This window comes from Quercus suber, unplaced genomic scaffold (genome assembly GCF_002906115.3).
Source record: "Quercus suber isolate HL8 unplaced genomic scaffold, Cork oak 2.0 scaffold_106, whole genome shotgun sequence".
Classification (NCBI taxonomy): domain Eukaryota; kingdom Viridiplantae; phylum Streptophyta; class Magnoliopsida; order Fagales; family Fagaceae; genus Quercus; species Quercus suber.
In genome coordinates, this window is record NW_027069571.1 from 733649 (window position 1) to 755713 (window position 22065).

Here is a 22065-nt window from a genome sequence, read left to right on the forward strand (position 1 = left end):
TCATATTACTTGAATCACTTTTGCTAAGTGCTTGAATTACTTACCAAAGTTTGAACGATACCATAATACCAAGTCCCAAACCAGATTCTTCTTGATCAAAATCTGTTGCCGTACGTGATTATAGTATTCAAAAACAGATTTTTAATAAGTAATAATTGGAGTGCATGGGATACAGTATTCAGAGAGTTTTGGCAAGACATGTAAGGATATAAATTACAGTGAGTTTTGAGTAACACCAGTGTGAAATGTGGGATAGCCAAATTTCTTCCCACATGTCTATATGGTAGCACTCAAAATGACAAAATTACAGAATATAGAGGTGTAGAAGATTTTTCTCATTATGAGATAATTAATTGTAAATTGTGAAGAAAGAGTAATGGGGTCATACTAACGAGTATTGATTGTTTTTGAAGGGTATCCGTTAGTATTTTTCAAAGTAATATAAGATAGTCTTGTTAATTGATGGCTTCAAAGTATTTGTTAAATGACTTTTTTATGAATGTTTTAATATCATTTTAAAGAGAATTATAAAAAACTGTCAATTTTTTTTTTCATAAAAAAAATTTATTATCAAATGTCATTTGAGTATTTGTTAAAATTTTCTATAAACTATTACAGTATTTATTAATCACGCGGTAAAAGGTGTGGCAAATGGAGTTGTTTAAGGAGAATTGTTGTCTCAAAAGTCTTAGGATCCACCAATCAGAACAAAGTCACAGTCTTCTTCTCTCTCTCTCTCTCTGACATACAACAACTGAACAAAGTCAGTCTTTTTTTACCTCTCCTTTTCTATCTCTCACAGAGACACAGAAAACAGAAAAGAGAAAGAAAGAAAGAAGGATGGTTTTGCCCAACAGAGCTCAAGCTTTGCCCTTTATTTTATTGATTTTGCTGAAATGGTACTCTCATTTCCTCTTTCAAGTCTGGCCTTATATTTTAGTGTACTTGGTGAATCTATCTTTCTCACATTTCTTCAACATTGAGGTACCTTTCTCTCTCTCTCTCTCTCTTCAATTCCTAAGCATTTTGCTCATTTTAAAGCTTTGCGTTTATTAGTGTTTTTTTTTTCCTCTGAGAAAAGCTAGGCGAATTTTATCCCTTCAAACCAAAGGTGGCCAAAGTCTTGTTCTTAGGCCAGGATATGGTCTACAAACAGTCAGTGATTTTGAAACTCTTTGATGAGGTACCTCTCCTGAAATATTTTCCTACTAAGTTTTTTTTTTTTTTTTTTTTTTTTTGCTTTTTTGGGCAGAGGATATAGTTTTAGTAGATTATATGTTTTTGGGCATACGACTAGACTAGCAGTTAACGGACTGAGATCCTCTAAAGTTCTCAGGGTATCTACCATAGGGTACTCTACCGTTTGTTCCCCAAATCGTTTTGGTTGTTAATTTCAAAGCATAAGTTCGACTGAAATGGGACATAGAAAAATAATATTTTATGATCCTAAGTGCCAATCATGTGGTTGAAAAAAAAAAAAAAAACATGTATATGCCTAATTTTAATAAAATTAATAGAAGACTGAAAAAATTGGAATGAAAACTTAGATGTCTGTGCCATTCGTCTATCATATATATATATATATATATATGCTTCATGGTTTATAAGAAAATTGCTTTTGTATTTAATGCTGCAATGTCATAGCCATTACCGATTCTTTTGCATTTAAGGTAGTAACTATCATTTATGAGTAGTTATTTTTTAAAATCATTATTTTTGTAGATTTTTTAGTGGATTAATAATATGGAAAAATCTAGACTTTTTATTACAAATGAAATGTTAAAATTAAAAGAACTCTACATAGTAGAGTACCCTAATGTGGCGTTTGGTACAGGGTAATGTTTTAAGATTCCTAGGAATGTTTAAAGATTCTCATGTTTGGTTACAAATCATGCTAGAGAATCAGATGCCAGGGGAATCTGGATTCCCCCCTTAAACTCCTCTCAGTAGGAATGTAGATTCCCTTTAAAACAAGTGGGAATCCAGATTCCCAAACTTAAAGAAAAGTGTATTTTTTATAAATTGACAATTTTAACCATTTTTTTAAAATGACTTGGTAGTTCACATTCAAATCTAAGGATAGAATGGGAAAAATAAATAATTCATTTAAGATTTCTAGGAATAAACCACACATAGGAATAGCTACATTCTTAGGAATGTGATTCCTAGGAATCACATTCTTAGGAATCTGGATGCCAGGAGTAATATGAATTCCCCCATACCAAACGCCACATAAGAACTCTAGAAGATCTCAATCTAGCAGCTAACACATAGTTGGAACTTGGGAATCTAGAAGAGTTCAGAATTTTTAGAACTCTGTTTGAAAAACACAAGGAAGGGAATAGAAAGGAAGGGGAGGGGAGAAGAGGAAGTAGAAGAGAAAGGAAAGAAGTTACCTTCTCAAGTGTTTGGTTTATAATAAGAAAGTAAGAGAAAGGAAATAGCTTATTGATTGATCCCACCCATAAGCCCTTTCTTCTCTCTCCAGTCTCCATTTCCTCTCAAATTGGGAGAAAAGAAATTAATGGCCTAAGGGAGGGAATCCCTCCCTTCCTTTTACTTTCCTCTACTTCCTTTCCTGTCCCTTCCACAACCAAAAATAGTGATAGAGGTTTTAGGTTAAGCAGAGTGTGAAATTAGTAAAAAGAGAATCAAATAGGGTTGTAATTTGTAAAAGGTAAGAACTTGATGCCAAAGAGAAACCAAGTGAGTTTGATTTCCTGGGTCAATAATTCATAAGAATGTAAAGCAGGGAAAAAAGGCCGAGCAGTACACTTATCTGGTGCAGAACAGTTATTATTATTAGTATATGTGAGAATTTTAAAACTGAAACTTAATACTGATAAAGCTTCTTTTATTTATTTATTTAAATTTGATTCTCAGTGAACAAATGGTGACTTGGTTTTTTGTTTAACTTGACTACCATTGACTTGATATTGTTTGTTGTGGATGTTGGTGAGTGAATATTGCAGAGCATACCTTGGAATGAGACATCACAATATTTGACATCATGTGTGTCTAGTATTGGGGGAATCAAGTTTAACTTCTTTGATTTAGGAGAACATTCGATAGCTCGTAGAGTTTGGAGAGACTATTGTGCCAAGGTATGTTTCTCAATCTATCAACTATCATTGTTGAGAATATCTAGTTAATGATTTGTGCAATATGATGATATTGTGAATATGTGATTGTAATTTAAATTTCTTATTTACTCTTGAGAAAGCTTGCATGTTTTGGGGTAACCTAGTTCTAACTCTCTTGCTGTGTTAGACCAGGCTGTTTTATCTGATGTACTCTCTGTTTTAGTTTAATGGAATCCTTTACGTCTTAGTCCTTTTTTTTTTTAATTAAAGTGGAGTCCTTTTTTGATTCAATGTGGACTGATAGAGAAAACATGACTTACATGATCGTGCCTAGAATTTTCTAGTAGGCTGAATTCAGATTCAGCACAAGTTAAACCATGAAAAACTTTGAGTTGTGACTGGATATGCCAGAAATCTGTCAATATTGAATATTTTGGTTTAGAATGGAAAAGTTAGCCATTGTATATTTTTAACTGATCTGGCTAAACTGTAACCAATGTACTAAGCAAATGAGAATTTTGGTGCTCTTATATATCTACATTTATTAACTTTCATTAATTTGTGTCCCATATGCTTGAGCTTTGGTAGCTCAACTGAACACCAGCAACATGTGAAATTGTTTTTGCTTGTGTTACGCCTGACCATAAATACTTTTGCCTTCATAATCCCAGGCAGACGTTTCCATGTTTATATTTGATTCATGAGAAGCAAACCTTGACCATGGGAGTTCGGTAATAGCACATTTTGTTTTAGAAGGTCTGTTAATAGTGTCTCAACATACATAATTCATTCTCTGTCATCATACCAAATTTATCTAGGTCAAATATTACATTCCAGATATTTTGCATTGAAAAATGGAATTTCATAATTTCACTAGTGCATCATCTACATCTTACATGTTGATTATTCTTTCTTGTTAATTGCTTTAAATACATCTGAGAAATGTGGGGAAAAAATTTAAAAATGAAAAAACTGATCCTTGTATATCTCTTGAGATTCTGGATTGGGAATTTGGCTAATTGCTGCCTGATTGGCTAACATAGTGGAAAATGTTTTGAGTTATGCTCGTTGTGTGTTGCTTCATCATGATATCTTCCTTGATAACTATTTCATTTTTGCTTAATACATTTCAATCTTTGTTCTGTAGATGGATGCCGTTGTGTACATTGTGAACGCTAATACTAGGAACAGGGAGCTATTTTTGGGGCCAAGAGAAGAGCTGAACGCTCTACTTTCTGATGAGGCCTTTGCAAATGTCCCATTTCTTATTTTTGGCATAACAACTGCTGAACCTTCTTCTTGCCCAGAAGAGGAATTGTGTTCCCTCTTGGACTTGACCAACATCACTACAGGGAATGGTAGGGTAGACCTGGCAGACGCAAATGCCTGTCCCCTTGAGGTTATTGTGGCTGAATCATACAACAAAAGGCAGTATTTGGATGGTTTCAAGCGGCTGTCTAAGTACATTAAGTAGTAGGCATTAGAAGTGAAGATTTCGCAGCTTATTTCAAGTGGAGATGCTGGGCGCGCTGCCAGATCTCCAGCTATATCAAGTACCACATGAGATCCATCTGGTTTAGGTGAAGGGACTTGAAGTAATTCAAAAGATTGAAATCCGTTTGAAGAGGGCAGTCACTGTGCGTACTAGGGAGTTCTCCTTCTGTGTCTGCATCTGGGAAGCTTGAGATTGATGTTGAAGCAAGTGCCTCTTTACCAACAATTCTTGTATCTCTACCCTTTAGACACACCTAGAGCACAGACGCTATAACATTTACTAATTAAATGCTTATGTATCAACTTAAAAGCAATAATATGCTTCTAGTACGACCAACTTCCATATGTATGAGTACATTAGAAAAACAATACTTTATGAAAAACATTCAAAAAATGACAAACAATATTTTTAGATTCCTTCAAAGTTTGTCATTTTTAGGGTGATTCTCAAAACATTATTTCAGCCATTATGCAAGATCCTTCAAAATGTTGATTGAGAAGTGGTAGTTATTGGTAGGGAATGAAGTTTATTTGTTGATTATATAAATATATATAAAGCCACATCAACATTTGTAAAAGTGTTGTAATATAGTTTGTGTCTGTAACATTATTCTTTAAAATTAACAAATGGCAATTGTTGATATAAACTCTTGGCCACATGTCACCTAGATCACTTGTTACATGGCAGCTCATCCAACTCCATGGCACATTTTCTAAAAAAAAAAAAAAAAAAAAAATCTCCATATATGTTGCACTCATTATATTATAGGCAAAATTTAGATACAGTACTTAGGTGCTGTTTCTTAGGTTCCTCTCTTAAGATTCTGCCATGTGAATTTTTTCTCATAAGATGAAAGTATATTTTTTATTTAAGTAGCCGCATGGCAAAATCTAAACAATGTTATACCACTCGATACTTTTTAATTAGATATAAATTTTGATAAATCCACCGTTAAATTATATTATCTTTGTATATTCTCCATCCTTACCATGTCATCAATCAATTATTTAAATTCAAGTTTTTGTAGTTTAAAATAATGCATAAAAGATGAGTTTATGAATTGAATGGTAAATTACATCTAATTAACATGAAAATTGGCATATATGTTAAGAACATATAGAACATTTAGTTAGATTTTCAAAATATGAATTCAATAATAAGTTATTAGGTGGTGTAACATTACTTAAAATTACACTAAGTATAACCTAAACCCAATCCTATTATTATTATCCGTATATATTATGCATTGATTTATAAACTTTTGTTGGATTTTACTTTATTTTATTTTCCAAACTTTTGACTCTTTCCAAAAGCAAAGGAATCACACTGATTCTCAAAAAAAAAAAAAAAAAAAGCATAGGAATCAAACTTAATTGTTGTTTACTTTCACATTTCGTGTGCCCAAAGCATCCAACTCTTTTTTTAATTTTTCTTTTTGAGCAAAAAGCTTAGCACAATAAATTTGACTTTTGACACAAGACCAATGTCTATTTAAATCAAAGCTACCTAATTTAATGTCTGATTACTATAAAGTATAAAGCCTCTACAAGTTACGTTAATGGGTGCCATTAAGGTAATTGTTAATAAACTATATTAGAAAAGTTTTAACATCACTTTTATGAGAAAAATTTAAAAAAATAAAAAAAAAATTATCAAAAAAAATTAAGAGTATGTTTGGTAACTGTTTTTTTTTTTTCCTTATTTTTTTGTTTCCAAAAACAATTTTCTATTTTTGAAACTAAAAACTTGTTTAACAATTCAAAATGGACAGAAAACAAAAACTGTTCAGTCTGTTCTCAAAACTTAATTTGTGAAGAAAACTAAAAACATGCAAAAAACTGTTTTCAATTTCTAATTTTCAAAATTCAATGAAAACACGCATTTGATTTAATGAATTTGTCTCATTTAATGAGTTAGCATTAGAGTTCAAATCTTAGTAAGAACATATTTTAGTATTTTCTATTTTTTTCTTCAATTTTTTTTTTTTAATTTCAACTAACAAAACATGTTTTTTATTTCAAAAATACAAGAAAATTGTTTTTTCTTTATATTCCCAAAAATAAGTTTTTGAAAAACAGAAAACAAAAACTGTTACTAAACATAACATAATTGTTTTATCATTTTCTCGTAAAATATTTCTTTAAATAGTTTATAAACCAATACTCTTAGGACATCCGTTAAAATTTATTTTTCTTTATGAGTACATACATAATGAAATGTCTAGATAATATTCTTATTTATTGGAGAGATTAGCAGTTAAGGGAGAGAGAGAGAGAGAGAGAGAGATAAAAAAAAAATAAAAACAAAAACAATTAATTTCTACACTTTTTTTTTTGGAATAATACTAAAGATACAAACTATTTTACAAAAAAGTTTACAATGTGCTTTTGTGGTAAGTGATTATTGGTAAATAAAAATATGATATTAATGGTGGGCCTAAATGAAAACCAATAAGAGGTTGGCACATCAACATTTTGTAAAAATGTTGAAAAATAGTTTGTGGGTTTAGCATTACTTTTTTTCTTTTCTTTCTTTTTTCTTTCTTTTTTTTTTTTTCATTTTTTTTTCTACCAAAGGTTAGAAAGAAATTTCTACACGGTGAACAAAAGAATAATGCTAGAGATACAAACTATTTTACAATTTTTTTTACAAATTGCTAATATAGTGAGTGATTATTGGTAGATGAAAAAATGATATTAATAGTGGGTTTAAATGAAAACTAATAGGAGGTTGGCCACATCAACATTTTGTAAAATTTTTATAAAATACTTTGTAATTGTAGCATCACTCATGAACAAAATTATGTGTAGACTTCTTTACATGGAAAGCAAATAAAAAGTCGGCAACCTTTAATAGTGGATAATTTATGAGTGTAATTTATGACACATTATATTCTGCCCATTTAAAAATGACGTAAATGCACTTTTATTCCCTACATTTTGATTTTTTTCATTTTAGTCCCTACATTTTAATTTTATCACTTTTAGTCCCTAAATCAATTAACGCGTTCTATTTTGGTCCTTTCCGTTAACCCACCAACGGAAATTGCTTAGGTGGCAAATTGATGCTGACGTGGCCAATTAAAAAATAATAAAAATTTTTAATTAGCATTCCATGTCTGCTTCTAAATATAAAAAAATTTATTAATCAATTTTAACTAAATTAAAAAAGAAAAAACAAAATTAAAAACAAAAAAAATACATCAATTGAGATCTAATTCATTTTGAACAAGAACACAATCACAGATTTAAACATCAACACAAGAACATAAAGCATAAACTTAGAACCAAACACAAAAAACACAAACTCAAATTTAAACATTAACACAAGATCACAAACACAAAGAACACAATAACAAACATAAACCAATTAAAGAGTAATTAAAAAAATTTCTTTTTTCTCTTTTCATTATTTTCGGTAGAACAAAGTAACATGTTCTTCATGTTCTTCAGGAAAGAACATGAAGGTTGCCCAAAAAATTAAAATAATCAATATTTTCTTTTCTTTTATTACATTTTCTCAGCAAATAAATATCTAAAAATTCATTCAAAATCCCTTTTCTTTACCGAATCCTCCAACAAATCAAACCCATAAACCCAGAAAAATAATAAAATCCACATGAAAAAAACAAACCCAGAAATTTAAAATAAACACAGCAACAACCCGAAACTCAGCCCGACATTGTTGTGCTCAGCGTTTTTGGTCAATTGCCTCATTGAAACCCAGAAACTACCTTGCAATCCGAAGCCCAAACCAACAACAAACCCAACCAATGATCACTGATCTGACCAACCAACCAACTACTCATGCAATCTGAAACCCACACGAACAGATCAGACCACTAATCACCACCACTGTCACCGATCAGTCCATCAAGCCACTGCAACCCACACCAACGTCAAACCCATCCAACAATCCACCCCTACCGACCATCGGACCAACCACCACTTCACGACCATTGATCCGAGAGAGAGCTTTAGAGAATTTTCCAAATCCACGATCTAAGAGAAAGACTTTAGAGTTTTAAAGCTTTAGAATGATGAAAGAGAGAGGGAGATTTTGGTTTGAGAAAGAGATCTTTAGAGATTTTCGTTTGGGTAAGCAAACCCAGATCTACGATCTCTCTTTCTTCACCCAACCTCCAACCCAATCGGCTCCCTCCAACGCAAACTGAGGTCCATCCATTGATGGCAACTCAATCCGTTTGTTGCTACTCATTCCTCTCCTCATCATGCAATGACTCCACCACCACCACTAGTAAGAGAGGAAAAGAAAGAGAGTGAGTTAGAGAGAGAGAGACAGAGAGATCTGAACTTGCTTTTGAAACATGGGTTTTAGCTATGGTGATGAAACATGGGTCTAAAAAAAAATATGGTCCTATACTAGTGTTTCTAAATTGTCACTATAAGTCTAAAAAATGCTGGTATAGATCTAATTGTGCTAACTTGATACTTTTAATGTCGACGATTTCAACTGCTAGCCAATAAGTGTGACAATAGCCCTAGGTGAGAGACACCAGCTGCCGGTATAAGTCCTGGCAGTTTTGTAACCCTATACCGGTGGTTTTATTAACTGCCATAGTAAGTTGAACTTATACAAGTGGTTTTGAACCACTGCTATAGGCATTTTTTTAATTATATTTTTCTATAATATAACCTTTAGACTACAGGTCCTATTTTCTTTTTTCTAGGCACAAAAATTTTCCCTGCATTTTGCTTTCACAACCTGTTTATAGATAAACAAAAACTAATACTAAAAACAATACTAGATCTAGTTTAAACTGTAAATTTTTATGCACGCAATACACATTACCAAATTAATAATACAATACCAAAATAATTTTTTTTTTCTATAATAACAGTTAGAATATTGCTACAGATATAAACTATTTTACAACATTTTTACAAATTACTGATGTGGCTTTAATAATTTTCAAATAATCATTAATAAACATAAATATGATGTTAGTGGTGGATCCATATTAGAACTAATAAGAATTTGCTACATCAATAGTTTGTAAAAATGTTGTAAAATAGTTTGTGTCTGTAGTATTACTCTAACAGTTATGCCCAAATATCTAGAATGTTATAATAAAGTTTCCAACTTTGATATATATCAACATTTGAAACTTTATAATACATTGAGTAGGATAATATTAAGTAAATAGTCATAAAAAATTTATTAAAAAAAAAAAAAAAAACAAGAAGCAGTTGCATATTTCCTAATTTCTAATGTGGTTTCCTAATGATAAATTTATAGCAGCTGGAGAATAGTCATTTGCATCATCACCATCCTAAAATATAATAAATCTACGGCAGTAAGTTCATTTAACAACAACGTTACTAAATTAATAACACAATAAAACTAATCCATTACCAATTGAATACATTAAATACATACATGTTCATAACATTAAAAAAATTTTACTTGAGTAAATAGTGGGTTCATTTGAGAAAACATTTGTTTCAATTGCCACATTTCAGCTTTCAATTCATCACAAAGGAACGCTTAATAAAAGAACAACTACTTGATAAGAATTCTCTACGAGACAATACAAAGCAATGGAAAAGAATCACAGCGTGAAAAATGCTAACTTTTTTTTTTTTTTTTTTTTTGGTTGCTAAACATGAAAAATGCTAACTTATAGGCATCAAAAGCTTTTAAATTATGAGCAGTATTTAGGTACAGTATTTAGGTACTGTTCCTTAGATTTCTCTCTTAATATTTTGTCATGTAGCTTTTTTCTCATTGATAGAAATGTATTTTTTAAGTTAAATAGTTACATGGCAGAATCTTAAAAGGGGAATTTAAGAAACAGAACCTAAGATACTGTATATAAGTTTTGTCTTTAAATTATTATCCATTTATGTTGAAATGATTGCATTTAGATTTTACCATATCATCAAAATGGCCAATATTTTATTCTATAATAGTAAAATCTAATTTACTCATTTCAAAAAGAATAAATAAACATTCTCAAAAAAAAAATAATAATAAATAAATAAAATTTTAGAAACGTTATTTGTGAAAATAACATACAAATTCTAGAAATCTTCCTTCTCAAATTTTTTTTATAAGAAATCTTAATCCATAAGTAATAGTATAGCATAACACACCAACAATGCAATGTATAGGCCTCCCAGCCCAAATCCAAGAGAACATCCAAAGAGAATATTCGAATGGCATATTCTATTGGCAAGCAACCGTGTCATGTTAATGTTATTGTTATGCGAGGTTAGGAAATGGGGAAATCTTGGAGTAATTGTTTTTTTATTTTTATTTTTTATTTATATAAGATAGAGATTCTGCTTCAACCTAATCTCTAATCTAAGTGTATATGTGTGTAAAACTTCCTTTTAGAGACTTGAACTCTGACCCTTACTCCCATACTCCACTAGTATTTATATTTGTAAAGTGATCACTACATTATGAATGCGTGGTAGTCCTAGAGTAATTGTTTACTATGAATTAAAAGTTTAATTTAGATAATACGAAGGTTGATTCATTAAAATTTCAGTTTTTTAAAGCCAAATGAGCAATGGCATTGAATTTTATCATTTACTTTTGAAAGAAATATATAAACTTACAAAAAAAGTTTCTATTTTTGTTAGTTAAAATTAACTACATTTTTATTAAAAAACAAATTTAATTTAGATTCTTTTATTAAGATCGACATGATATATTGACTAATAATAAAATCATTATGATTCTTTTTTAGAGATAAGTCATAAATCTTCCCCTTGTGGTTGAAAAACTAATCTAATTAATTTTTAAGACAAAAGGGTTGCGTGTTTTGAGTGACACTCTTACCAGTTTTAATTCTATCTAGTTCAGTTCTGGTCGGTCAACTCAGGTGAGCTGAGTAGAAAAAGAGAAGTGTGAAAGGTTTGGCGCTTTTTTGCGCAGCAAGGCAAAGCTCATATTTGTTCTCAACTCCAGTCTAGAATGTTCCAACTCCACCTTAACGGGCACAACCTGTCAACAGTCACCAACCATTTTGACTGTCTAGAAGATCTTCTTCTTCCACATCCATAGCCTTCTGAGTTTTATAAATAAAACTCACACGGTCTCTCTATGTAGACATTAAATATTTGTATATTAGAGCTGTAAAAGACATTAAAATACAATTTCACACTCAACTATTTAAGTTATACCACTCAGCAATAATTAAATAGCATTCTCAAAAAAATCAATCAATTAATATACAAATACAAGCATAACTGATAAAATTATATACAAAAAAACATTTTAGTAATATTAGAACATAAATTAGTATATTGATCAAACAAATTTAGGAGCATTATAGTTTAAAAGACAACAAAACCAACATTAAATTCTTCATTTGGAAATGATGAAGCATTCCTTCATTTTGATTACAAGTGAACTAGAAATTAGAAAATATTTGCTTAGGTTAACATAATTTTATTTATATATAAAATAAAAAAAAAAAGTCATACCATCACAACATGAAAAAATAAAAACCCTTGAAACTTCATCAAAACAAAAAATTTATCTAAAAAAAAAAAAAACCAAAAATTTATGTTTTTGGTAGGATCCCATACAATCCTACCATTTTTACGATCCTAGTGCAATCATAAACGTTTTGATGAGATGTGATCATAAAATCGGGTGATTTTACAATCCATATCGCGATTTTGATAACCATGATGTCGCCGATTTCAACTTCTAGCCAATAAGTGCGACAATAGCCCCGAGTGAGCTACATCGATTGCAAGTATAAGTCCTGATAGTTTTGTAACCCTATACCAGTGTTTATTAGAAACTGTCAAAATAACCTATATCGGTGGTTTTATTAACTGCCATAGTAACTTGAACCTATACAAGCTGTTTTAAACCACTGTTATAGGCATATTTTAAAATTATATTTTTCTATAATATAACCTTTAGACTATAGGTCCTTTTTTTTTTCATAGGCACACAAATTTTCTCTGCATTTTGCTTTCACAACCTGTTTATAGATAAACAAAAACTAATACTAAATACAATACTGGATCTAGTTTAAACTGTAAATTTTTATGCACACAATACACATTACCAAATTAATAATACAATACCAAAATAACTTTTTTTTTTTTCTATAATAACAGTTATGCCCAAAAGAATACATTCCAAATGTCTGGAATGTTGTAATAAAGCTTCCAACTTTGATATATATCAACATTTGAAACTTTATAATACATTGAGTAGGATAATATAAAGTAGATAGTCATCAAACCCAAAAAAAAAAAAAAAAACCACCAGCTGCGTATTTTCTAATGTGGTTCCCTAATGATAAATTTATAGCAGCTGGAGAATAGTCATTTGCATCATCACCATCGTAAAATATAATAAATCGACGGCAGTAAGTTCATTTAACAACAGCGTTACTAAATTAATAACACAGTAAAACTAATCCATTACCAATTGAATATATTAAATATATACCTGTGCATAACATTAAAAAAAAAAAAATTTACTTGAGTAAATAGTGGGTTCATTTGAGAAAACATTTGTTTCAATTGCCACATTTCAACTTTCAATTCATCACAAAGGATTCATCAAAAATAAAAAAAAAATCATCACAAAGGAAGGCTTAATAAAAGAACAACTACTTGATAAGAATTCTCCACGAGACAATACAATTAGCAACGGAAAAGAATCACAGCGTGAAAAATGCTAACTTTTTTTTTTTGGCTAAACATGAAAAATGCTAACTTATGGACATCAAAAGCTTTTAAATTATTATCCATTTATGTTGAAATGATTGCATTTAGAATTTACCATATCATCAAAATGGCCAGTATTTTATTCAATAATAGTAAAATCTAATTTACTCGTTTCAAAAAGAATAAATAAAATTTTAGAAACTTTACTGTAAAAATAGCATACAAATTCTAGAAATCTTCCTTCTCAAAAAAAAAAAAAATATATATATATCTAGAAATCTTAATCCATAAGTAATAGTATAGCATAGCACACCAACTATGCAATGCATAGGCCTCCCAACCCAAATACCATAGAACATTCAAATAGAATATTCTATTGGCAAGCAAACGTGTCATGTTAATGTTATGCGAGGTTAGGAAATGGGGCCAATTCTTTGACCGATTGTTTTTTTTTTTTTAAATTTATTTATATAAAATAAAAGTTTTACTCTAACTTAATTTAAGTGTATATATGTATGTAAAACTCATTTTTAAAGACTTGAACTCCGACCTTTGTCCTCACACCCCACAAATACTTATACTTGTGGAGTGATCACCGAACCAAAAATGCGCGATGTTCTTGGAGTAATTGTTTAATATGAATTAAAAGTTTAATTTAGATAATGCCAAGGGTGATTCATTAAAATTTCAGTTTTTTAAAGTGGAACGAGCAATGAAATTGTATTTTCTCATTTACTTTTAGAAGAAATATATATACTTAAAAAAGTTTCTATTTTTGTTAGTTCAAATTTAACTACATTTTTTGTAAAAAAAAAAAAAAATTAATTTAGATTCTTTTATTAAAGATCCACGTGGTTATATTGACTAATAATAAAATCATTATGATTCTTTTTTAGAGATAAATCATAAATCTTCAACTTGTGGTTGAAAAACTACTCTAATTATTTTTAAGACAAAAGGGTTGCGTGTTTTGAGTGACACTCTTACCAGTTTTAATTCTATCTAGATCAGTTCTGGTCAACTCAGTTGAGCTGAGTAGAAAAAAGAAAAACTGTGAAATGTTTGGCGCTTTTTTGCGCAACAAGGCAAAGCTCATATTTGTTCTCAACTCCAGTCTAGAATGTTCCAACTCCACCTTAATGGGTACAACCTGTCAACGGTCACCGACCATTTTGACTATCTAGGAAAACTACTTCTTCCACACCCATGGCTTTCTCAGTTTTACAAATAAAACTCACACGGTGTCTCTCTTACTGAGTCTCACACACACATCAAAGAAAAGAACAGAGAGAGAGAGAAAAAAAAAAAGGATGATTTTGATCAATTGGGTTCAAGTCTTGCCTTATGTTATATTGTTTTTGCTGAATAAATGGTTTTTCCATTTCTTTAACATTGAGGTGCCTCTCGCTCTTTCTCTCTCTCTCCCTCACTCTAATTTCTTAAGCATTTTGCTCATTCTCAAAGTTTTGTGTTAATTTCTATGTGATCTTCTTTATTTATTTTTTTTCATGAGAAAAGCTGAGCACCTTTTATCCCTTCAAACCAAAGGAGGCCAACGTCTTGTTCTTAGGCCAGGATATGCTCTACAAACTGTCAGTGATTTTGAGCCTCTCAGATTTGGTACCTCTCTCTCTCCCCCTTTTTTTTTTTTTTGGCTCAGGAGATGAGGTACCTCTCTCTTTAAAAGAAAAGGAAATCCTGAATTATTTTTCTTTTTTTGAGTAGAGAATAGGTTGTGGTGATGTTTAAGGAACGTGGTCCAACAACAACCATCAAGATTGGTGTCAAAATTTGGGAATTTTGAGATCGGCTATAGATCCTCAACAAACTAGTTAGGGTCGGCCAATAAGCCCACAAGTTACGATTTTGTTTTTCATTGAAAATGGGATTTTGGTTATATTATAAAAAGTTAAATGCTAGTAAACAAAATAATAAGTAGGAGGAAGAAGCTAGATAAAGTAGATGTTGTATACTTTCTGTAGGGTATATAATTTTAATTGATTATGCCTTTTGCAAATGATATAGTTTTAGTAGATGAAATTAATCAATCAACTAAGACCTAGTTGAAAATCTAAAGACATACGGAATGTGAAGGTTTTAGGTTAAGAGAGTGCATAAAGTGTTACGTTAGTTAAAGGTGTAAAGAGGGCAAAAAACCGAGTGGTGCATCGACTCTTTGGCTCAAAACAGTTTCTTGTGTTAGTGAATGTGATATTTTTGAGCTTTGAAGCCGAAACTTAATTCTGAAAAAGCTTCTCTCTTTCTTTCTTTTTTGGTTTGATTTTGATTCTCAGCAAACAAATGGTGGATTGATGTTTTGTTTAATTCGATTACCTTTGACTTCATATTCTTTTTTTTTTTGGTATTGATGAATGAATATTGCAGAGGCAGAGCATATCTAGAAATGAGATGTCATCAAATACTACACCAGCTTCGTATTTGACATCATGGGTATCTTGTATTGGCAAAATCAAGTTTAAATTTTATGATTTAGGAAGCCACTGGATAGCTCGTAGAGTTTGGAGAGACTACTCTGCCAAGGTACATTTAATTTTGTTTGATGAGAATATTAAGTTAATGATAAGTGCAATATCTACGTAGATATTGTGATTGTAGTTCTAATTTCATATTTACTCTTGAGAATTCTTGCATGTTTTAGGGTAGCCTAGCTCTAACCCTCTTGCTGATTATCCCCCTCCAAAAAAAAAAAAAAAAAAAAAAACCATATTGCTCTGTTAGACTTAGACCTGGCTGTTATATCTGATGCACTTAGTAGTTACTATCTGTTTCTGTTTAATGGAATCCTTCTGTCTAAGTCCTTTTTTTTTCTTGATTCAATTTTGACTAATAGAGAACATGAATTACATGATTGTGACTAGGTTTTGCTAGAATTCACCCTGATTTGAACCATGATAAACTTTGAGTTGTGACTGTATATGCCATAAATTTGATAGAATTGAGTATTTTGGTTTAGAATGGAAAAGTTTGCCTTTGTAATATTTGGTTACATGTTATATTTTTAAGAAAATGAGAATTCTGGTGCTCTTATATATCTACATTTATTAACTTTCTTCTATGTGTCACTGTCTCATATGCTTGAGCTTTGCTATCCCAACTGAACACCAGCGGCCTGTTCAATTTGTTTTTACTTATGTTACTGCCTGAACCTAAATCTTAATATAATTTTGCCTTCATAATCCTTGGAAAACCTTTTTGTGTTTATGTCTGATTCGTGGGAGAACATTGATCATGGGATTTTGCTGATATTGTTGCTAGGGCTGCCAATAGTGTCTCAACATGCATAACTCATTCTCTTTGTCATTCTACCTAGTTTATGTAGTTCAAATATTACAATGCAGATCTCTTCCATTAAAATATGGAATTTCATAATTTTACTAGTACATCATTTACCTCTTACATGTTAATTATTCTTTCTTGTTAGCCCTTGTTTCTTGTTAGTTGTTTTAAATACCATCTGGGATATGTGAAAGAAAAAAAAAGTGATCATATCTTGAGGTTCAGGGTGGGAATTTGGCAAATTGCTGCCTGATTGCCTAATAAAGTGTCGATGTTTCAAGTTGTGCTTGTCATTATGTGTTGCTCCACGGTGATATCTTCCTTGTTAAGTATTGCATTTTTGCTAAATACATTTCAATCTTTGTTCTGTAGATGGATGCAGTTGTGTACATTGTGAATGCTAATACCAAGACCAGAGAGCAATTTTCAGGGCCAAGAGAAGAGCTGAGCGCTCTACTTTCTGATGAGGCCTTTGCAAATGTCCCATTTCTTATTTTTTGCATAACAACTGCTGAACCTTCTTCTTGCCCAGAAGAGGAATTGTGTTCCCTCTTGGACCTGACCAACATCACCACAGGGAAGGGTAGGGTAGACCTGGCAGTCACAAATGCCCGCCCCTTGAAGTTTTTGTGGCTGAATCATGCAACAAAAGCAGTATCTGGATGGTTTCAAGTGGCTTTCTAAGTACATTAAGTAGTAGGCATTACAAGTGAAGATTTCACATCTTATTTCAAGTGGAGATGCTGGGCGCACTGCCAGTTCAATTCTTGACTACGCGAGTCACCAACTACCACATGAGATCCATCTGGTTTAGGTGAGTTGATCACCTGCTATAATAAGTAATAGCACATGATTGTGCTATCCATCTGGTTTAGGTGAAGGGACTAAAAGTAATGCAAAAGATTGAAATCCGTTTGGAGAGGGCAATCACTGAGCATACTAGGGAGTTCTTCTGTGTCTGCATTTGGGAAGCTTGAGATTGATGTTGAAGCAAGTGCCTCCTTCAGCAGGCTCTTTACCAACAATTCTTATACCTCTACCCAGTAGACACACCTAGAGCACAGATGCTATAACTTTTACTAATTAAATGCTTATGTATCTGCTTAAAAGCAATAATATGCTTCATCATTTCTCAAATTGAGGTTACCTTTTGTTATTTCCGGTAGTACTTCATATGTTGGAAGTAAACTTAGCTTCACTTTGCTTTCCAAACCAAATAAAGTATAAAACAGAAAGACTTGACCATCTGTAAAAATTTGACAATAACAAACCAAAGCAACATTCATATTACTTGAATCACTTTTGCGAAGTGCGTTAATTTCATAGTACTTGAATTACTTACCAAAGTTTGAACGATACCATCATACGAAGTCCCAAACAAGATTCTTCTTGATCAAAATCTGTTTCCGTACGTGATTATGGTATTCCAAAACGGATTTTTAATAAGTAATAATTGGAGTGCATGGGATACAGTATTCAGAGAGTTTTGGCAAGACATGTAAGGATATAAATCACACTGAGTTTTGAGTAACACCAGTGTGAAATGTGTGATAGCCAAATTTCTTCCCGTATGCATGTATGGTAGAACTCAAAATGACAAAATTACATAATATAGATGTGTAGAAGATTTTCTCATTATGAGATAATTAATTGTAAATAGTGAGAAAAAGTAATATGATCATGCTAACGAACATAGATAGTTTCTTAAAAAAAAAAAAAAAAAAAAAAAAAAAAAAAAAAAAAAAAAAAAAAAAAAAAAAAAAAAAAAAAAAACAAAATAACAAAAAACAAAAAATTAGAGGAGCTATTACCGCGCTTGATGTTGAGAGAACTACTAATAAGAGAGCGACTGTATGTCTCAGACCCAGCCCAAGTCTGAAACTTTGGAGTTCAAGGCTTCTTCAACAACCACTAAACGCTACTGATTTCATTTCTCATGAGGCTCGTCTTCATCATCAGCTAATTAAGCTTACTGATTCCCAAAAGAAATGGTCTGTAAATATCATATTTCGTTTTGTTTTATTTATTTTTGGTTTCGTTTACATAAATACTAACTTCAATCCTAAAACTTTCAGTACCCCATCCTCCGCTGCTGATCCTAGCTATATGTACAAATGCTCATCTATTATATAGGTAGACATGAATGAGTATTTGAAGTTGCATTTTCCAAAATAAATCATTTTTTAAAGTCCATCTTGGCAGAGGACAAGTATCTACTTTAATTTCTCGGTTTGCAGTGTTAATTTTTTTTTTTTAATAAAAAATTTGGATATATAAATATTTGTAGGGTGTGTAGTTTAATATTTGGTATTTAAAATTTTGGATAAATTTTTTGTTTCTTTTTCTTTGTACATCATTCTTAGTGTGCGTTTGGAACGTACAAAAACGTGCATTCCAGCATTTAGCTGAAACAATGATGGGTCTCGTGCACTAATTACGAGATCTGTAAATATTTTTTTAGAAAAACAATTTCAAAACTAGGTCTCACGGCACTATTTACACATTTAAAAATTATTTTGTTACAATATTTTTCAGTTTTCAGTTTTTAGCAATAAACAATATCCAAACAAACCCTTACTAACTCTAAAAAATAATAAAGAAGCCAGTGGTGAGCGGAAGATACTGAAAAGTGATACGAACATATGAGTTCATGCAAAAAGCAAAGAATATTTCCAATATGGACTCATGATACTTTAGCAAGACAAAAACAAAGGATGTAATTATACTATTCAGCTAAAGAAAAATGGATAGTGTTTATATAAAACTAATATGAAGTGCTAGGTTCTTACTATAAGTACCCATTTTGTAGAAAATTTATACAAACTGAAACACATGCACTTTTTAACTCTTATATATATTCCATAAAAATAATTAAATTAAGCAGATGATGAAGTGCCCCGCAAGTGGCAAATGCAATATATCCTAACAAATGATTCGCACAAGAGTCAAGAGATGCCCAAGATAGACAAACACAGCCTTCTGATTATTTAATACATAGCAAGCCTTAGCATCCAACGGAATAAACACAAAAAGGGTCACAAAACAGTTGTTGGTTATGCACAACATAGGGCTGTAATGTATAAAATTCTTAAATTTGTGTACTATTACATTTACACAAAAGGGCGTTAGAAGCTTGGGAAAGAGACCGAAAGAGAAGCTTCAAAGTAGTACTATATATCCAAGTTCATTTGGTGAGATATATAAAAATAAAGTAGAAAATGGATATTACATAGGCTGGCTTCTCTCAATCAAAACAAAAAGGCAATAAAAAATATGGTAATTGTTGAATTCAAGCGGTCATCGATCACAACCAACCTATGAAAAAGCTCGAGTACAGGAATAGGTGGTTCTCCAAATGTCAATTTCTAAAAACTGTATTACATTAATTGTCCATAGTTTATGAGATCGTGACTATTAGTGGAGTATTAAATCCTATCTTGTTGCTAGTTGTTACTTACAAAGTTACAACCACCCGGCACGGCGGACAATAATACCTTCCTTTTCTAATTGTCATCACGGATTGATGGGGTCTTAACAACGTATTTTATGAGATTTCTTTTTCACAACTTGTGAATACCCACAAGTAAGAGAAATGTCTTGTAAATAAAACGGTCTTATAAAATAATTTTTCTATTCATTTAATACATTTGTCTCTATGGACCTCACATGCTATGAGGAAGCAGTTGTAGTTGCATACAACTGCCCCCACAAAATAATTATCCATATCAAAGGAATTACCAAGATTTAGGTGATAATTTTTTTACCTACTTAAGTTCATTTTGAAACAGTCAATGCGTAATGCAATTGAAGTTATAGGTAGGGGTATAAGCAAAAGAAATTATAGGTAGACAAATTGCAAGACATCCCGAATTTCACAAGTCCAAGCACGTTTTTTATAACATAAAAAGCAGGACATACATGACAAAGAGTACAAAGATAAAGCTTATACACCTACTGTGGTTGAGAGTTTTTTTTTGGGTAGAAACTATGGTTGAAAGTTCAACCTTATTGGCATACAAGCTTAGACAAGTAACACATATTGATAAGACACACCCATCCAGAAACCGTAGGACAAGGGATTAATCTAATTTTGGTCGGTCTCTTCAAGTTCCTCTCCAGCAGCACCATGACCTGGTTTGCCATGGTGTCCATGGCCATGGCCGTGTCCGTGTCCATGGTGATGACCATGCTTGTCCTCATTCACTGCGTCAGTTTGCACAGTCTCCTCTACAAAAAGAAATGAAAAATGTTTACAACATGGCTAAAATATAAGGTCAAGGTGTACTGGAAAATATATAATTAAAAAAAAAAAATGGATTACAAAACATAAGAGCTTAAAAGTATATACTTCCCACATGGAACTCATGATAATGATGCTCCATTATTTTGTAAAACAAAAAGATGCAATGCTTCTTTCTTTTACTTTTTTCCTTAATCAATATGGATTAACAAAACTATGTACTACATCTTTTTTTTCCTTTGTTTATTTTATTATCGTTTCTTGTCAGAGTGAATGCATATTATCATTATAAATGAACAGTCATTTTACACTTTGATTGATTCAGAGATATTATAACCAAGTGACCAAGATTCCTGGTAACCTTATGTACTTGTAAAAAAAACTAGCTCCAACCGATCGAATAGGTTTATTGGCAGTATATTTGCTACAAGGAGGGTCACTTATGACGAGTTGGTATTTGAAGGCATTTGATGCATGTTGGTGAACCTCTGTCTTTGACATAAACCAAAAACACCAATTCTCGAACAAAAAAAAAAAAACATTTGGGCTTTAAAAAAAAAATAATAAAGGCATATATTTAGCTCAAGAAAGTAGCTTACGAGCTAGCTCACGAGCTGAGACCTCGGAGGAGACGAGAAGAACCACAGCAAAGACAAGACCAAGAAGAAGGAAAGTCTTTGAGTAAGCCATTTTCCTTAGCAACACAAGAGGATTGAAGACAAATGTACTAAGCAAACACACACTCTAATAAGATTCTCTGTAGTAGTGGATAAGTAAGAGCAGGGTGGTTCTCCCAATTTATAGAACTTTGAAACACAGAGAGAGAGGAAGGGAGAGAGATGGGACCTCAAAGTTTTTTTTGGCTTTGATGATATGTGTGAAGTGTGAAGTCAACATTGGAGTATTAAGAGTCTAAAATTAATTATGTTGGAAGGTGAGAATGGGACCACAAAAGTTTATTTTATTTTTTTAGCCAAAGAAAATGACCATTATCCCAAAAAATATATGATCGAATTGGCACGTAGCTTTGGTGCAGATTGATTGAGTCCAATTTCGTCTAGAATCATTAGGAGCCTGTGCGGTTTCAAAAAAATGGTGTATTTATTTTTTATTTTTTTTTATTTTATATTCAAATTTTGAATTTAAATATAAAACAAAAAAAATACTTATTTTCATCTTTAGTAGTGTTTAGTAAGTTATTTTGAATACATAATTTAAGTGTAAAATATATTATACCAAAGTTTGGTTAGTATTTTTTTTAAGTAACTTTTCTCATTCACACAT

At 31.4% G+C, this 22065-nt stretch overlaps 3 protein-coding genes across 4 annotated transcripts; 2 read left to right on the forward strand and 1 right to left on the reverse strand.

Moving 5' to 3' along the window:
- Positions 1-747: 747 nt before the first annotated feature.
- On the forward strand, positions 748-4914 carry LOC112005683 (GTP-binding protein SAR2). Its single transcript, XM_024037982.2, has 4 exons — positions 748-984; positions 1082-1183; positions 2973-3104; positions 4231-4914. The coding sequence occupies exons 1-4, from the start codon at positions 841-843 to the stop codon at positions 4555-4557; spliced, it is 705 nt and encodes a 234-aa protein (XP_023893750.1). The 5' UTR covers positions 748-840; the 3' UTR covers positions 4558-4914.
- Positions 4915-14255: 9341 nt separating this feature from the next.
- Positions 14256-17831, forward strand: LOC112005682 (GTP-binding protein SAR2). Of its 2 annotated transcripts, XM_024037981.2 has the most exons (4): positions 14257-14641; positions 14763-14864; positions 15630-15785; positions 16914-17831. In XM_024037981.2, exons 1-4 carry the CDS (start codon positions 14555-14557, stop codon positions 17223-17225), a joined length of 657 nt encoding a protein of 218 aa, XP_023893749.2. In that variant the 5' UTR covers positions 14257-14554; the 3' UTR covers positions 17226-17831. The 2 variants fall into 2 exon arrangements, with proteins under 2 accessions (XP_065631263.1, XP_023893749.2); XM_065775191.1 differs by lacking the exon at positions 14763-14864 and having other exon boundaries at positions 14256-14641.
- A 2580-nt stretch (positions 17832-20411) lies between these two features.
- Positions 20412-21571, reverse strand: LOC112034269 (glycine-rich protein DC7.1). Its single transcript, XM_024067088.2, has 2 exons — positions 21381-21571; positions 20412-20768 (listed from the first exon to the last, which is right to left on the reverse strand). The coding sequence occupies exons 1-2, from the start codon at positions 21469-21471 to the stop codon at positions 20626-20628; spliced, it is 234 nt and encodes a 77-aa protein (XP_023922856.2). The 5' UTR covers positions 21472-21571; the 3' UTR covers positions 20412-20625.
- Positions 21572-22065: the final 494 nt, after the last annotated feature.

Bases quoted from the DNA above. Each gene is read 5' to 3' on its own strand.
- LOC112005683 (XM_024037982.2), top strand. From the start codon at position 841: ATGGTTTTGCCCAACAGAGCTCAAGCTTTGCCCTTTATTTTATTGATT. The intron at 985-1,081 runs GTACCTTTCTCT...CTCTGAGAAAAG, and splicing joins CACATTTCTTCAACATTGAG to CTAGGCGAATTTTATCCCTT. The intron at 3,105-4,230 runs GTATGTTTCTCA...TTTGTTCTGTAG, and splicing joins GGAGAGACTATTGTGCCAAG to ATGGATGCCGTTGTGTACAT.
- LOC112005682 (XM_024037981.2), top strand. From the start codon at position 14,555: ATGATTTTGATCAATTGGGTTCAAGTCTTGCCTTATGTTATATTGTTT. The intron at 14,865-15,629 runs GTACCTCTCTCT...TGAATATTGCAG, and splicing joins TTTTGAGCCTCTCAGATTTG to AGGCAGAGCATATCTAGAAA. The intron at 15,786-16,913 runs GTACATTTAATT...TTTGTTCTGTAG, and splicing joins GGAGAGACTACTCTGCCAAG to ATGGATGCAGTTGTGTACAT.
- LOC112034269 (XM_024067088.2), bottom strand. From the start codon at position 21,471: ATGGCTTACTCAAAGACTTTCCTTCTTCTTGGTCTTGTCTTTGCTGTG. The intron at 20,769-21,380 runs GTAAGCTACTTT...TTCTTTTTGTAG, and splicing joins CTCAGCTCGTGAGCTAGCTC to AGGAGACTGTGCAAACTGAC.